Consider the following 17535-nt stretch of genomic DNA (forward strand, 5'->3'; position numbering starts at 1 on the left):
GAACCACATACAGCCACACCACCCTTCCAGAGTTTCCTCCAAGGCCCTCCTTCAATCCTGCCATCCCTCTACCCTTCCTGGATCTTCCCCAGCTTACCTGTAGGAGCCACGCGTGTTGTGGCACTCCCCACTGCATTCCCCGTTGAGACACTCGTCGATATCTATGCAGGTGTGGTTGTCAGGTCCTTTCTCGAATCCTAACGGACAATGGCACTCATAACTTCCATCTTTATTCACACACTTGTAGCTACAGCCACCATTGTCCGTTTGGCACTCGTCCAGGTCCTCGCAGGTGTGGTTGTCAGAGCCTAGGCGGGACCCTTTGGGGCAGAGGCAGGTGTAATGCGCCTCGTGGTTGACGCACTCGTGGGAACATCCTCCATTGGCAAAGCCACACTCGTTAACGTCAAGACAGGTGTGCCCGTCAATCCCAAGCTTTAGGCCCAAAGGACAGTGACACTGGTAGCTGCCCTCAGAGTTTCGGCAGTCGTGAGAACACCCGCCGTTCTTTATCCGGCACTCGTCGACGTCTTCACAGGTGTGGTCGTCCTCGGAGAGCGCCATCCCCAGCGGACACCTGCAAGTGTACCGGCCTTCAAGGTTGAGACATTCATGTGAACACCCTCCATTCCCTTTTCCACACTCGTTCATATCCGCGCAGGTCCTGTTGTCATCCTCGAGGACAAGCCCCGAGGGACACCTGCACCTGTACCCTCCGATCTCGTTGACGCAGGAGTGTGAGCAGCCGCCCTTGTCCTTGGAGGCGCATTCGTCGACGTCTTGGCATCGGCCTTCGTCCTTCAGGAGGAACCCTTCAGGACAGGAGCAGGAGAAGGAACCTAGGCTATTGTGGCACTCGTGACTGCATCCCCCGTTGTTTTCTTGACATTCATCGATGTCCTCACACGTGACTTCGTCCTTCTTCAGGAGGTACCCATCGGGGCAGGCACACCGGTAGCTCCCTTCCGAGTTGACGCAGATATGACTGCATCCTCCCGCAAAGTCGCTACACTCATCGATGTCCACGCAATCCTTGACTATCTTCTCCTTCTCCTCCTCCTCCTCCTCTTCTTCGTCGAAGTCAAACCCGAGGCCCATGATGGAGAAGCCATCGCTAAGGTAGTCCTCGTAGTCGTAGTAGTCATCCGTGATGTTGAGTTCGAAGCCATCCCTGCAGGCGCAGCCGTAGGAACCCTCGAAGTTGATGCAGATGTGAGAGCACCCTCCGTTATCAATCAAACACTCGTCCACGTCCATGCAGGTGTTCCTGTCCACCTCACTACTGACGTCGTTATCGAGAGGGAACTCGAAACCCTTGGGGCATTCGCAGTGATACCCGCCCTCGGTGTTCACGCACGTGTGGGAACACCCACCGTTGTCCTCCTTCAGACACTCGTCCACGTCCTTACATATGGTCATACTCAACTCACCGCCCTTATCGGAGACGAACTGGTAACCCGGAGGACACTCACAGTGGTAGTCACCCTCGAGATTCACGCAGACGTGACTGCAGTTCCCGTTGTTCTCCTCACACTCATCCACGTCCACACACAGATGGACCTTCTCGTAGGCCGTGCCTTCCGTCAGGAAGGTCATGCCTTCTGGACATCGACACTCGTACCCGCCGTCAGTGTTGACACATTTGTGGCTACAGCCTCCTTTGTCCTCCCTCTGACACTCGTCGACGTCCTCACAGGTGTGCTCGTTCTTGTGCAGCTTCATCCCCTTAGGGCACTGGCAAGTGTAGGACCCGTTCAGGTTACTGCAAAGATGGGAACACCCGTTGTCAGCCCCACACTCGTTGATGTCCTCGCAGGTGCGGTTGTCAGGTGCCAGCTCGAAGCCGTCGTGGCAAGCGCATTCGTAGGTGCCCTCCAGGTTGAGGCACTCTTGCTCGCAGGTGTCAGTTCGGAGGGTGCACTCGTCCACGTCGTGGCAGGCGAAGTCGTCCACGAGCTCGTAACCTTCATCGCATTCGCAGAAGAAGGTGCCTTCCTCGTTCACGCACTCCTGCAGTGCAAGGGGAATACATGAAATTTATATGTATATAAAAACACTATTATTGAAATCAATATCATTCCCATCATCATCATCATCATCATCATCATCATCATCATCATCATCATCATCATCATCATCACCATCTGCACCTTCAACATCATCATCACAATCATGATCATTACCATCATAGTTATCATCATCACCATCATAACACATCATCACCATCTACACCGTCAACATCATTGTCATCATGATCATTACCATCATAGTCATTATCATCATCACTATCATCTGTCATCATCACCATCATCATAATAATCTTCACTATCCTCCTCCTCCTCCTCCTCCTCCTCCTCCTCCTCCTCCTCCTCCTCCTCCTCCTCCTCATCATCATCATCATCTTCATCATCATCATCATCATTTTTTCTAGTATGCTTAAGTTCGTCTTAGGGCCGGTTCGGATACGGTTCGTCTTCGTTCAACTTCCGTACGCAAATTATTTTTACTTTGAAATCAATGAATCTGTTCACGCTATACATTCCGTCTATCGTTCGTTTTTCGTACGGCCTTCAATCGTGCGTGAATTTGTACAGTGACGAAGTAGTTAGGAGTGACGAAAAGTTAATAGAACTGGTCGGAGGTCCAAAATTCACCTTCTGAGTTTTTTTTTTTTTTCTCTCTTGGCAGTTGTGCGTCCACAATCTTTTTTTTTTTTTTAGCTTTAACTCTACTCTCCTCATCTTCTTCTAAAAGAAGAGCAGCCGTAGAGAACTCCTTTGCACAATATTTTCTTGGTGCCATGCCGGAACAACAACTGCACACCGACTGACTGTATCCTAGACGTATGGTGTGAACACAGCAACATTTTGACGGAACGCAAGCGGAACGTAACCGACGAAGACGAACCGTATAGTTTGAATTATCCCTTAATCAGCAATAATCCCAGAATATACTCCTGTCTCTCTTCCAGCTCCCAGCTCCCATCGTGGTCCCCAACATCCTTCTAGTCCAGGTTTCCCCTAATTAACCTCCATCCCATAAGAGACTCCCATCTCAAACAAAGCCCGTGGGAGTGATTCTTCACTCCCGAATTTGGAAAAAAAACAAAACAAAAAAACTTGCCCCCCTCCCCCGCCACCGCCCTCCCTTCATCCTTCTCCGACTACTGACCTGATCACAGCCGCCGTTGTCTTCGAGGCACTCGTTGACGTCGATGCACGTTCTCTTGTCGGATGCGACTACGAAACCCTCGCCACAGTCGCAGTAGAAGGAGCCTTGTGTATTAACGCATTCTTGGTCACAGCCTCCTCGGTCGAAGGCGCATTCGTTCTTGTCTGTAGGAGGGAGAAGATGGGAAGGAGTTCATTCAGAAAAGCTAAGACTTGAAACGCTTTGTTTCGAAGAGTCTGGTCTGACCTCAAAGCGTTGGAGTGTGAAGCTTCTTATATTCCAAGCATTCGAGAATCGAAATGCTTATCATTCGAAGTAAAAAAAAGAAAAAGAAAAATTCTGTGACACGTACAATTTTGTGTTTGTTCTAGATTTGATCAATATTATGGCTGATGCTTCTAGCTGTCTACATAGAGGGAATACTCGTACATAGGAAATGTATATGAGGAAATCATCTTGATAATCATCTGAGTTGGGTATTCCATACTCCACGGCTATAAACGATCGTATACAAGAACTATAATCATACATAGAACGTGGGGAAGAGATAAAACTATAGACCAAATGAAAAAAAAAAAAATTAAAATAAAATAAGAAGTGGAGACTAAATATAAGAAATAAAAACAAGCATCAGCTTACCTACACAGGAGACCATATCAGGGGCGATAACATAGCCTTTAGCGCATGCGCACTGATAGGACCCCTCCGTGTTGATGCATCGCTCTGCGCAGCCTCCGTTGTCCACTGCGCATTCGTTCTCATCTGAAACGCGGGTGGGGGGTGGTTACTCATTGGGGAGAAGCTGATCGTTGACTCCCCAATATGGAATAATGGTTCTTTATCTATTTATTCCCGCATTGGTTCTAGTCTGTCTTGTTTGCAACCTCCTTTTTCATTAGCTTCTGTTCATTCACTGATTGGAAATTTGTTTACCTGTTTGCCTCTATCTATTCATCTATCTATTTACAAACAACTTTTTCCCCTTATAAGGAAGGTAGCCAAATCAAAGGCACGTGCCTACTCCCATCCATTCCTCTCCCATCCACCACCCTTTCCCCCTCTTATCTTAGCTCCTCATGGATGACCGGGTCATACCTGTATCCCGCCCGCTGTCATGAGTCAGAAGCAATGTATTTGTTTATCCGCATCTCTACTTATTGAACTATTTCATTATAACTTTATTTACGTACTTATTTACCATTTCACTTATATATCTATTTAATTATCTAGTTAGATATATATACTTATTGATATATTTACAATTATATTCATTTGTTTATGCATTTGATAGCTTTTATTATCCATTCATCTAGTTGTTCTGTTTATTTATTTATCTATTTATTTATTTACATATTCATGATTAATGTCATTATTATCATAATGTTTGTATAGTCTCTACAGTATATGAATCGAAATGAGTTGATTTGTAACTCTATTGGTAGTAGTGGTGGACGGTGGCGGTGATGGGTGTGTGTGTGATTCACCATGGTCTTGGATCACGTGTTGGACTTGTGATCGACAGCGATTTCCCTCCCGGAAGAGAGCTCAGAGCTCATATATGACCGATCTATCCTTACACGCACACACACACCCCACCCGCGAGAGTTGGAGTAACAACCCGTAGCGCAGCGAAACTGAAATTTCAGCCTTGGGCGGGATTCCAACCCGGACCGCCTAGTGGCAGCCAGGAACTCTACCAACTGCGCCACGAGTTGTGTGTGTGTGTGTGTGTGTGTGTGTGTGTGTGTGTGTGTGTGTGTGTGTGTGTGTGTGTGTGTGTGTGTGTGTGTGTGTGTGTGTGTGTGTGTGTGTGTGTGTGTGTGTGTGTGTGTGTGTGTGTGTGTGTGTGTGTGTGTGTGTGTGTGTGTGTGTGTAAAACAAACAATGGTGGTAGCCACTCACCTCTGCAAGTCTTGCCGTTCTTCTTCAGAACAAAGCCAGCAGGGCAAGCGCAGTGGGCGGACCCTTTGGTGTTCACACAAAGATCCGAACATCCAAAGTTCTGGTCCGAACACTCGTCCACGTCTTCGGTTTCACGAAAAAAGAACAAAATCAGGGTTTGAAAGATGAACTTTTGATAATAGTATGAGTCACATCTGAGCTAAATGGAGGATGAGAATGTACACGCATACGTGTACATACACACACACACACACACACACACACACACACACACACACACACACACACACACACACACACACACACACACACACACACACACACACACAAACATACACACACACACAAAACTCACCTTGACATGTCTTTTGATCGTCTTTGAGTTCGAGTCCTTTGGGGCAAGCACAATGCGCTGACCCGTGAGTGTTGACACACTTGTCCGAACATCCAAAGTTGCTCTCTTTGCACTCGTCGATATCTGCAAGGTTTCAAACACCGTCAGAGAGACAATACATACATACATACATATATATATATATATATATATATATATATATAATATAATATATATATATATATATACATATATAGATAGATATACACACAAAACAAGGGCCTCTTCTCCCTTATAAGGGAGGTAGCCAGCCAGGACACACGTCCGCCACCCCTTGATTCCTTCTCATCTTAGCTTCTCGTGGATAAAGGTCATCCCTGCCTCCTGCCCACTGTCTGGGTGAGAAGCAAAGCAGCAATACAAAGTAATGAAACTGCAGTAAACAGGATATATATATATATATTATATATATATATATATACACATATATACACACATATATATACATATATGTATACATATATATATATATATATATATATATATATATATATATAGAGAGAGAGAGAGAGAGAGAGAGAGAGAGACATTGGGACAATTATGAGAAAGGTGGGAAGAGGAAACACGGGTCTCGATCCGATTATAGAGTTTATTCCTGACCGGTTTCGCTTTACAGTAGCTTTTTCAGAGGAATGAAACTCTGGGTCGAAGTTGGTAGTATATATCGTGAGCCAGGCCCATGTTCCCTCCTTAGGGAGTGGTTGGTTTCAGTACAATATATAAAACAGCATCGATATTTTATTCTTATCTTATATATATTATATCGATGCTGATTTATAATTTGTACTGAAACCAACCAATCCATAAGGAGGGAACGTAGGCTTGGCTTACGATATATACCGCCAATTTCGACCCAGAGTATCATTACTCTGAAGAAGCTACTGTAAAGAGAAACCGGTCAGGAATAAACTCGATTATCGAATCAAGACCCTTGTTTCTCCCTCCAACTTTCTCATATATTTATATATATATATATATATATATGTATATATATATATATATATATATATATATATATATATACATATATATATATATATGTATACCTGTATATATACATATATATATATGTATATATATACATATTTATGTATATATATATATATATATATATATATATATATATATATATATATGAATATACAAATGTGCAAGGAAATAAAAAAGTTAAACAAGATAATTAAGTAAAAATGCATATTAAATATAATAAGTAACAAATAAATAGATATTTAGGAGATGAATCAAAACGAAATTAAAGAAAAAAAAATGTAGATCCTAGTCCACGTAGGGAAAGATTAATTTGATCATAGAGTGATCTTCTTGCGGTGATCCTGAAAGAGGGACCTCGGCAAGAATAGTCTCCCTGCTGCCCATTTTCAAAACTCGTCAACCCTCCTTACCACCATCTGGAGGTGCAGCCACGAGGGGATGACGCTCGGTTTCCGGGCTGAGTTTAAAATCTTTATCAGCTTCGACTGTATTTCTTTCACCTTTTTCATACATGAAAAGCTAAGAACCGGTGACTGATCTTCTCCAACTGCTTCCAGAAAATGACATAGAAGCAGTCTCACACAAGACGGACAACATTTCAAAGATTCTTTCCATAGAGGCAAATGGGAGGCTTCAGAGATCGTTGTCAGCTACTGTGGGGTTACGGGTCTCCAGTCGATGGAGCTCGAGGCAACACTTATTGTTATTAATCCACTAAGTTGAGAAAACGTGTGAAAAAAAAAATATATAATCAATAAGTCACCTAATCAACAAAATAGAAATGATTAGGTAGATGAATTAATTGACACATAAACACCCAAAATAAAGGTTGAAAAATAGCTACACAGACATAAAAAGACAGAATTTTTTTTTTTAACCAAACTTGAACCATTTAAGTAGATCTGAGCTGTGTATGTTTTAAGACAGATTGAACATTTTTAGAAGCTCCGCCATGGGATACGAACCCTGACCCGTGCGTCGATAATCACGAGGCCAAGACGCTAGCGACCATGCTACATGGTGATAGTACAGTCCTTTTGAACCATCACCATGTAGCATGGTCGCTAGCGTCTTGGCCTCGTGATTATCGACGCACGGGTCAGGGTTCGTATCCAATGGCGGAGCTTCTAAAATTGTTCAGATCTGAGCTCGACAACCACCCACTGACCTCGACAATCCATCTGGTCATCCGTGAGTTCGAGACCTTTAGGGCATTCGACGACGACCTTCTCCAGCTCGGTCTCTCCTTCGGCAGCGCAGTGGTAAGACCCTGGCGTATTGATGCAGCCGAACTCGCAGGCGCTGACCATGTCCTCGTACTGACACTCGTCGACGTCTGTGTAAGGAAGACTTCGCTGAGGAACCTTGTTAGGGTCTGGCAAAGGTTCCTGATAAAGGTGGCAAGGTAGTGCTGGACTCTCATCCACAGATGTGTAAACACATGCATGTGTGTGCTGTGTGTGTGTTGTGTGTGTATGTGTGTATGTATGTATGTATGTGTGTGTGTGTGTGTGTGTGTGTGTGTGTGTGTGTGTGTGTGTGTGTGTGTGTGTGTGTGTGTGTGTGTGTGTGTGTTCTTACCTCTCGCTTTTTTCTTTCTTTCCCTCTCTCTCTCTGTCTGTCTCTCTCTCACTGTCTCTCTCTCTCTCTCTCTCTCTCTCTCTCTCTCTCTCTCTCTCTCTCTCTCTCTATATATATATATCTATCTATATATATATATATATATATATATATATATATATATATATATATATATATATATATATAATGTGTGTGTGTGTGTATCAACTTACGATTCTTCCTTAGATATGTGTGTATGTATGCATGTGTGTATTTTTTTATTTATCCATTCATCTATATCTCTCAGGTATATGAACCAGCAGTCAGTCAGTGATTCAAAACACATTTAGAGGGGCTCAGTTCACAAAGACTAATCACCTCACAGAATGACATGAAACCGAAATTAATTCTATATCCTTACTCCTCCTCCTCCTTCTCTCACTCCTCCTCCTCCTCCTCTTACTCCTCTCAGCTGTCCTCTTTTTCCTCCTCCTCCTTCTCCTCCTCCTCCTCTTACTCCTCTCAGCCGTCCTCTTTTTCCTCCTCCTCCGCCTCCTGCTTTTCCTCCCCCTCCTCCTGCTACTCCTCTTACATCCTTAAGTTCTCCTCCCTTTCCTCCTCCTCCTCCTCTTTCTCCTCCTCTTACTCCTCTAAGCTTTCCTCCTTTTCCTCTCCCTCCTCCTCTCAATCCTTCCATTTCCCCTCACACCATTCCTCTTCCTCTTTTCATTTCTGTCATTTCCTCTTCATTCTTCCATTTCATTCTTCTTCTCCTTCTCCTCCACCTCCTCCTCCTCCTCTTCCTCCTCCTCCTCCTCCTCCTCTTCTTCTTCTTCTTCCTCTTCTTCTTCTTCCTCCTCCTGCTTCTCACCGTCACAAGTCTTCCAGTCTTCCTCTTTTCAATTACATCATTCCTCCCCGTCATTCTCCCCTTTCCTTCTCCTCCTCTTCTTTCTCTTCATCCACCTCCTCTTCTTCCTCCTCCTCCTCCTCCTCCTCCTCCTCCTTCTCACCGTCACATGTCTTCCAGTCCATGCCAAGCATGAAGCCGTCTGGGCAAGTGCAGAAGGTCTGGCCGAAGGTGTTGAGGCAGATGTGGGAGCAGCCGCCGTTGTTGAGGGCGCATTCGTCCACGTCTTCACAAGTGTGGTTGTCCGCTGCCAGCCGCGTGCCTGCAAGAAGGGGAGTCACGTGATTTTTTTTTTCTTTCTTTTTCAAAATACGGGAAATGACAAAGGACTACGAGAAGTAAAAGTACAGTCCCAAGGTTATCTCTTATCTAATTAAAATTCACAAAGAATCGAATAATTATGAGAGAGAGAGAGAGAGAGATAAATAGAGAGAAAGATAGAGAGAGATAAAATAAATATTAGAAAGAAGACCGAGCATAAACACAAGAAGACAAAAACACGAATTATTAGGAGAGAGAGAAAAAAAAAAAAAAAAAAAAAAAAAATATATATATATATATATATATACATATATATATATATATATACATATATATGATGAGGGGTAACATGCTATTCTTGATCAAATTATGAATGATTAATCTTTTTTATAACAGCATAAATACTATTAATCAACGAATGAATAAATAAACAAATAAATAATTAAATGAATATATAAATAAATAAACAAATAAATAAATAAACAAATAGACAAATAAACAAACAAATGAATAAATAAATTAATTGATTGATTAATCTATCAATTAATTTCTAGAAAAACTTTGGATATGTCTATAATCCTTCAGCATCTACTGTACTATAATTTCCTTGCAATATGTCTAAATCTTAGTTTTGAAAGTCTTTAAACATATTTTCCTAAAACAATAATATGCAACACTTTGTCTAAAAAGTTACATTACATCTAAAACAAAAACATGAAATGACAGAGTCTTTTTGGACACAGATAGATGATGAATGTACATTGTGAGAAGAAACGTGTTGTCACATAGGGACGTACAGGAAGACAAAATATATACAGGAGGACAGCAACGTATAGGAAGATGTGGACACAAAAGAATTTTGATCAATTAATCAATCAATCAACTTGGGGCATACGCCAGGGATCGCGTTACTTTATTCACACACCGTCGCCAGTCCCCTCCACGGTCTCTCCGGGCAAGCTCACATGCAGGCACCCTTCTCATCCCAAGCAGCTTCGTCTCCTCCTCCATCGAGGGTGGCCTCTTGTGGGTAGAATCAACGCCCAGGGACACGTGTCACGTGACCCGGAGTTGACGTTCGCAAATTATGCTTAAGGTAACTGATCCAGATCGAGTCGCACATTACAGTCTCTGGTTTGATATGAATTCTTTCCAACGATAACCCGTGATTCTCCGAAGGCGCTTAGTACCAAAAATTTTAAGCCTGAGTGGAATTCTCTCCCCCCCCCAAAAAAAAAAAAAAAAAAGAGCTCTAGGAAGGGAGTTTGGGGTTACAAAGCCTCCGACTCAAATTATTGAAATATTCATTTGTCTATACATTATACTTCTACAGATTCTACAATGTATGTGACCTACAGAACATCACATTTTTAATGTCACAGATTAGATTAAAATGGAAATGAATGTTTTATCCTTTGAATAAGACAATTTAATGAAAGGGACAAAGAGAGCAAATTATTTCCAGAGCTTCTTAGTAAAAAAAAAAAATCCAATATCATGATTTACCTGGGATGATCTGGAGAGAGAGAGAGAGAGAGAGAGAGAGAGAGAGAGAGAGAGAGAGAGAGAGAGAGAGAGAGAGAGAGAGAGAGAGAGAGGAGAGAGAGAGAGAGAGAGAGAGAGAGAGAGAGAGAGAGAGAGAGAGAGAGAGTGAGAGAGAGAGAGAGAGAGAGAGAGAGAGAGAGAGAAAGAGAGAAAGAGAGAGAGAGAGAGAGAGAGAGAGAGAGAGAGAGAGAGAGAGAGAGGGGGGGGGATACGACGTTAGGTAACCTAGAATAGAAACAAAAGCCGGAAATGGGGAGAGGAACTTCAGAGCCTCACGGTGTAAGAAAAACACACACACAAACATTTCCGATGTGGTCACCTACCGGGGATGTTGTGGCAGGAACATACATAGCCTCCTTCGGTGTTTATGCAAGAGTCCTGACAGGGTCCATGTCCGTTCCTCAGCAGACACTCGTTCTTGTCTAGTCGGCACCACGGGGTGTTCCAGGTGGCGGGGGAGGTGGAAAGAACGAGTGATGTGTCAAAGAGGCGTCAAACACGTCGCAGGGGGTTGGCATCGCAAAGTTTGGGACGTGATGGAGATGACGGGGGGGAAGAGTGGTGAAATGGGTGGTGAAATAAGGGGGGGGAGGGATATAAAGGGGTAAAAGAGGGAGTGAATGGGGGTGAGTTCTGGGGGGGAAATTGGGTCAAGATTACTACCAGTAGATGCCCATCGTTGGTCTTAGTATGAGTGAGAAAGACCGTTAATGATGACGTTAAATTTTCACTCACAACTTCCAAGAGTCATTGTAAACAATGTTGCCATATCTCCCAAATCTTGTAAACAAAAACAATGGTGCCAATATTCACTAATCTTGTAAACAAACTCAATCAATCAATCAATTAGTCAATTAATTAATCAGACATTCTGAGTTTACTGCTGAACAAAGGCTTCCCTCGTATCATTCAACGACTCGCAGGACAACACCAACATCTGCCACATCACTCCTGCAAACTTCTCTATGTCATCTCTTCACTTTCTGTCTGGTCTTCCTTCTCCACGCTTCTCATCTCACTTGCTACGTCGCCCATCGTTCTCTTGCGCTTATTTTCTTCCCTAATTCCACTTAATTTTTTTATCACCTCCACAATATCTTTTACTCCTATCTGTTCTCACCAAAATTTCCCCTTTCTAGTCTTTCACCTGTATTCCCAATATTGATCTCTCCATTCTCCTCTGTCCACTTCTTAGCATTATATCCATCGACTTGGTTAGTTTCTAAGTCTCATATCCGTAGATCATAGCTGGCATTATATACTGACTGTAAACTTTACGCCTCAGACATATAAATCTTTATCTTTACCGAAAGGAACACAATGCTGCCACGTCTCACGAATCTTGAAAATAAACGAAATGCTGCCACATCTCATAAATCTTTCCAACAGATGGCGATAAAATGCAACTGCTACATGTTTTGAATTCGTGTATACGTGACTGTTAAAGATTTTTTTTTTCGATATTTACTTGTCTCTTACTGGGGGGTTTTTCTGTCCATAGTGAGAAAACAATGAAGAAATGATTTTGTTAACTGTACATGCACCTATTCAACTAGGTTTACTATAATGCAAACACAAAAATGCAGAATCTCATTATTTCATCCACCATTTCTACTTGACATATGAAACTAAATATTTAAGCCAGTGACACAGTCAAAAACACAGCCACAGACACAGATGGTGAGGGGCTTACGCCAGGAGGCGCTGAGTAGCTGTGGCCGAAGCCGTCACCCTTGCTCTATGATGCACTTGGAATGTTGGGGCAGGGAATCAAAGAGAAACGTGGGACTCGAACCTGCAACTAAGCGAATACGAGAGCAGCACGCTTCCGGCGTCCGCAAGACACATACACACATGTAAATACTCACCAACACAGGCTCGTCCGTTAGTGGCTAGTCTGTACCCTGAGGGGCAGTAGCAGAGGTGAGAACCGAGCTCGTTGAAGCATGATCCCTCGCAGCCTCCGTTGTTCTCCAGGCACTCGTCGATATCTGCGACAGGAAAGAAAAACTACATCAGTACGGTATTACCTCCTTCAGATGAATAAAGACTTCTGGTGTTAGCCAGTGAAGTCTGTAGAATGCGTTGATGGGGTGAGAGGGTTTTAAGCTACCTGAGTGGGACAGTGCCTCTCAATTCAAAGTAATTAAATGGAAAAAGGAAATGTGTAGCAAAGGAGAGCCTAGGTGAAGGGCGGGGGAAGGGTGAGTGCAAGGAAAGGAAATAATGAAGGATTATGAGGAAATGTAAGAAGGAAAGAGAAGAGAAGGGACACACACACACACACACACACACACACACACACACACACACACACACACACACACACACACACACACACACACACACACATACATACATACACGCATACACACACACACACACACACACACACACACACACACACACACACACACACACACACACACACACACACACACACACACACACACACACACACACACAGATATATATATATATATATATATATATATATATATATATATATATGTTTGTATGTATATATATATGTATATATATGTATATATATATAGATATATATATATATGTATATATATATATATATATATATATATATATGTGTGTGTGTGTGTGTGTGTGTGTGTGTGTGTGTGTGTGTGTGTGTGTGTGTGTGTGTGTGTATACAACCATATTACTCCCTTCATCTATGAAAAAAGGTTATACAGAAGCGAATAGAATAGCTTGTCGGCAGTCAGGTAAGGTTAAGAATAAATTATATATTTATCAACGCAATTTAAGCTCATGACTTGAGCGCGTGACTGTACAACGTCGATGCCTGTCAGCAATGAACGGCAGAAGTAATGACCCTTCGATTCGGAGGCGAGTGATTGGGAGCCCGATAAGGTGCGTGATTGGTGATGTGTCATCCGTGATAGATGATTGGCACATCACGCGAAGATAAGATTTGCCAATCGCGCGGTGCCTCCAAGCTATTCTATTTAGTTCCTCGGTTGACCCAAAGTTGAGGGATTTGATCCCATATGTAGCAGAGTATAAGGAATCGAAAACCTTCTGTATTAGTATAAAAAGGATCAAAGCACAAAGCTACATTGATCACACTGAGAGCCAGTCCTCAGCTGAATTAGATAACACCACGTCAGTCAAAACATTACTTATGGTATTCTAGACAGGTTGAGAAAGAATCAACTAAAATGGCTAGCAGTTTGATTGAAACATTTCACTTCTTCAGTTCAGAAGTTTTTCCTCAACTGGACAAATTGTTTGGTATTTGATACCGGAGTGCCTTGAACGTGGCACAGTTGAGAGCTGCTTGTCACTCACCAGTCGCTAGTTTCAATTAGTCGTTGGTAAAAAAATCAAATTATCTGACAGGATAGACAAAAGAGTGTTAACGTGATTTGGATAAAAGAGTGTTAACGTGATTTGGATAAAAGAGTGTTAACGTGATTTGGATATATAGTTAGGTATCAATGAGAAAAGAAAAGTGAAGACAGATTTTAAGGACACTTCCACCTTCTTTTACTATACTCCTTCGTCCCTTCCTCTCTCCCATACTCTCCGTCTTTCCCTCCTCACTCTTTAACATTTTTTCTTCTCTCTATTCCTTCCTCCCTCCACTCCTTCTCTTCTTTATCACATATATTTCATGAGTTCCTCTTTTTCTTTCTTTCTCTAATTTTTACTCCGTCTCTTTTGTTCTTCATTTCCTTTTCTCTTCCCGTTTTCTGTATTCTCGTAAACGCTTTCCTCATCTCCGTTTTCTTACACTTGTCTTCTCTCTTTTCCTCTTTCTCTTTTCACTCTCCTCCCATTCTATCTCTTTTCCCTTTCTTCCCCTCTCCTCCACTCTCTCCATCTCTGCATTATTTCTCCGTCTCTTTCCTCTTTTTTCCTCATCCGCCACTACTTCCTCTTTACCTCTCTTCCTCAAATCATCCATTCTCCTTCACTACCTCTTCATTCCCTCCCTTCTCCTTTCCCTAACTCCCATCTTTCCGTTTTCTATTTACTCACCTGTTAACATGAATACCTAACACTCTTCTTCTCCCCCCTCTCCCCTTCTCCTCTTCTCCCTACCTCCCTCCCTCTTACCCCTCCCCTCCCTCCCTCCCACCACTCCCTCCCTCCCTCCCATTCCCTCCCTTCCCCTCCCTCCCCTCCCCCCAGCCCTCCCACACAACCATCAATTGTCCCTTTTCTACCATTCTTTTCTCTCTTTCTATTTTTATCCAATCCCTTTCCTTTCCTTTCTCCTCTTTTCTCTGCCTTTCATTCTTCCTTCTCTTTCTTTTCTTCTTTTCTATCTACCCTCCCTTTTCCTCTCTCTCTCTCTCTCTCTCTCTCTCTCTCTCTCTCTCTCTCTCTCTCTCTCTCTCTCTCTCTCTCTCTCTCTCTCTCTCTCTCTCTCCAGCTTTCCCTCCCTACTATCTCCTGCCCCATCTCCCTTCCCTCTAACCATCCACACTTTCTAATATACAACTCTACCACTTCACTATTACTTTTCCTCATCCTTCTTCTTCCACCTCATCCTCCTTTCCTTGTTCTATAGTCCCTCCTATCCCTAAAATACTACCAATATTTTTTTTCTTTTGACGTCCCTACTCTCTTATTCTCCTCCTCTTTCCCTGTTCCCTCTCCACCCACTCTCCCGTACTCACCTTCACAGGTTTTGTCGTCCTTTCTGAGTGTGAAGCCTTTGTAGCAAAGACACTCCTGTACTCCGTCGACAGCCTCACATATCTGTTCACAGCCTCCGTTGTCCTCACCGCATCCGCCAGACACTTTCGCTGTCATAGAAAACGGGAAGAAGGAGTGTTACTGCTCAATGGTGACAGTAAATGGAGAACTGATGAGCGTAATTTATTCGATAGAGCATAATAATTAAATAATTTTTTTCTGAAACTGATGAAAAAATATGTACTTGGTAAACAGCGTCACTCAAAACAGAGGAGAAATCGATGACACTAATGAACGCCAGTTGGCCAGGCTGTCCAGGTAGCATCTGAGCACCTCCTGGCGTATTCTCTTAATCCAAGTTTCCTTGATCTCATTAAAGATAATGACAGATGACAAAAGGTACAATGATGAACTACTTAACCAATACCAACATAGCGAATAAGAATGATCGAGGTTAGTCTCGTCATTAACTCTGAATATATATTTAATTATGATGGAGGTTTTTAAGTGATCACGACAGTGACTAAATATCCATTCCAGTCTGAGTTCAAGTCCCCCAGCTTCCGAGCACATAGGGTAAAGGTGGTCACAACGTCGGTCACCGTCAAGTGTCTTCAGGCATGATCAAACCAGACGATCTGATTCAGACCCGGGACCCTCTCCCTCCTCCCCCACCTCTCTGTTTAAAGGGCCATTTACACGGACAAACTGTTTGACAAACCCGGTTTGTCAGACAAGTGTTTGAAGTGATGTTTGACCGTGTGAATGGGGCATTTGGTCGTCAAACACGTTTGTCGAACGTGTTTGACAACTAAATACCCTATTCACACGGTCAAACATCACTTCAAACACATGTTTGACAAACCGGGTTTGTCAAACCATTTGAGTCAAGAGTCAACAGTTGAGTGGACTTTGCTTGAATGGACTATTGATCGATCGAGACCCTGTGATGACCAGAGATAGTTACTCAGCTGTGAAGAATCAGCTGATGCTTGTCAACAAACATCAACAGAGAAGAATCAGCTGTTGTTTGTCAACAAACACTGAGTCATTGTTTACATTCGATGGCGGGGGGAGGGTGGTGCCTGAAAACTTGCGACTTGCTTCATGCATGATTTTCTGCAAAACGACTCTCTTCAGCTAAAATGTATTTCTTGGAAAGAAGGGGATTAAAGTTAACCCCGTTCTTAATCCTTTTGATACACTGACACAGTAAATACATTTAAACCTTTCGCCATCCCAGACAAACTCCTTTTAGAAAGTAGAACACTGTTGTTTTCTGGTTAAGTATATCTACTGGCTTATCTATAAACTCTAACGTTAATTTCCATATGTACAGACAATAAACACAGTAAAAATCTACTTTTTAATAATATAAATCGTTCGCCTGGACTGGCCAAAGATGTTAAAACTATACCACATATTTCTACAATATAATACAGAATTAGAGATGCAAAGTCAGAGATGTAGGAGAATAGACATGAGGGGAGATGTAGTGGGAGGCAAAAGTACTGACTGTTCTATTCATCTGAGGCAAGGACCCAGTACCGAAAGGGTTATCTTCGAAGGGTCTTCGGTATTCAGTCTAGCCCAGAACGAAAGTAACCCGTAAGGAGGTAAACGACGTGATAAAAATGGGTACAACCCGCTTCAGTACGGTGACGTACCTCGCTGATCTTCTCGCGGCGACCACCATGCGGTTTTATTCATCCAAGGGGTGGGTCCCCGGTCTGAAAGATGTCGATATCCCAAACGATCGATACCCCATATTGAGCAAGGTTGATATCCTCAGGTGAATAAAAACACTTGGCACTTACAAAATACTTTTCTTTTTAGGATATATGCCCCGTGAGTATGTGTGAGTAAGTTTTGACGCAGCCCGAAGGGATTTCTCCCCGTCCTCTCCTTATATGCAAGGGGGGACGGAGAGGGGGGGTCGCCGATTAAATGAAGCGGCCTTGCTGTGGATGTGCTGTGTCTTGCGACACTGCTTCTGACCCAGGGCGGTGGGCAGGGTGCAGGGATGACCCGTCATCCAGGAGGTGCTCAGATGAGAGGGAGGGTGGGAGGGGTGTGGAGTGTATTTAGGGATGAAATGGGTGGGAGTGTTTTTATGCCTTTC

The 17535-nt window shown here is 43.1% G+C and overlaps 1 protein-coding gene across 11 annotated transcripts in view; it reads right to left on the minus strand.

Annotated features, from left to right (window-relative positions):
* LOC143032379 (uncharacterized) overlaps positions 1-17535 on the minus strand; it is an 851065-nt gene that overhangs the window by 51045 nt on the left and 782485 nt on the right. For all 11 annotated transcript variants that reach the window (XM_076197275.1, XM_076197470.1, XM_076197416.1 and 8 more), the window contains exons 10-19: positions 15395-15523; positions 12602-12724; positions 11057-11155; positions 9031-9189; positions 7626-7793; positions 5429-5551; positions 5074-5196; positions 3811-3933; positions 3172-3335; positions 98-2010 (exon numbers count right to left, since the gene is read on the minus strand). In XM_076197275.1, coding sequence (XP_076053390.1) covers positions 98-2010; positions 3172-3335; positions 3811-3933; positions 5074-5196; positions 5429-5551; positions 7626-7793; positions 9031-9189; positions 11057-11155; positions 12602-12724; positions 15395-15523 — 3124 coding nt within the window. The remainder of the gene's footprint in view (positions 1-97; positions 2011-3171; positions 3336-3810; positions 3934-5073; positions 5197-5428; positions 5552-7625; positions 7794-9030; positions 9190-11056; positions 11156-12601; positions 12725-15394; positions 15524-17535) is intronic.

This window comes from Oratosquilla oratoria, chromosome 1 (genome assembly GCF_046742065.1).
Source record: "Oratosquilla oratoria isolate Oo_2021 chromosome 1, ASM4674206v1, whole genome shotgun sequence".
In the NCBI taxonomy this organism is placed as follows: Eukaryota; Metazoa; Arthropoda; class Malacostraca; order Stomatopoda; family Squillidae; genus Oratosquilla; species Oratosquilla oratoria.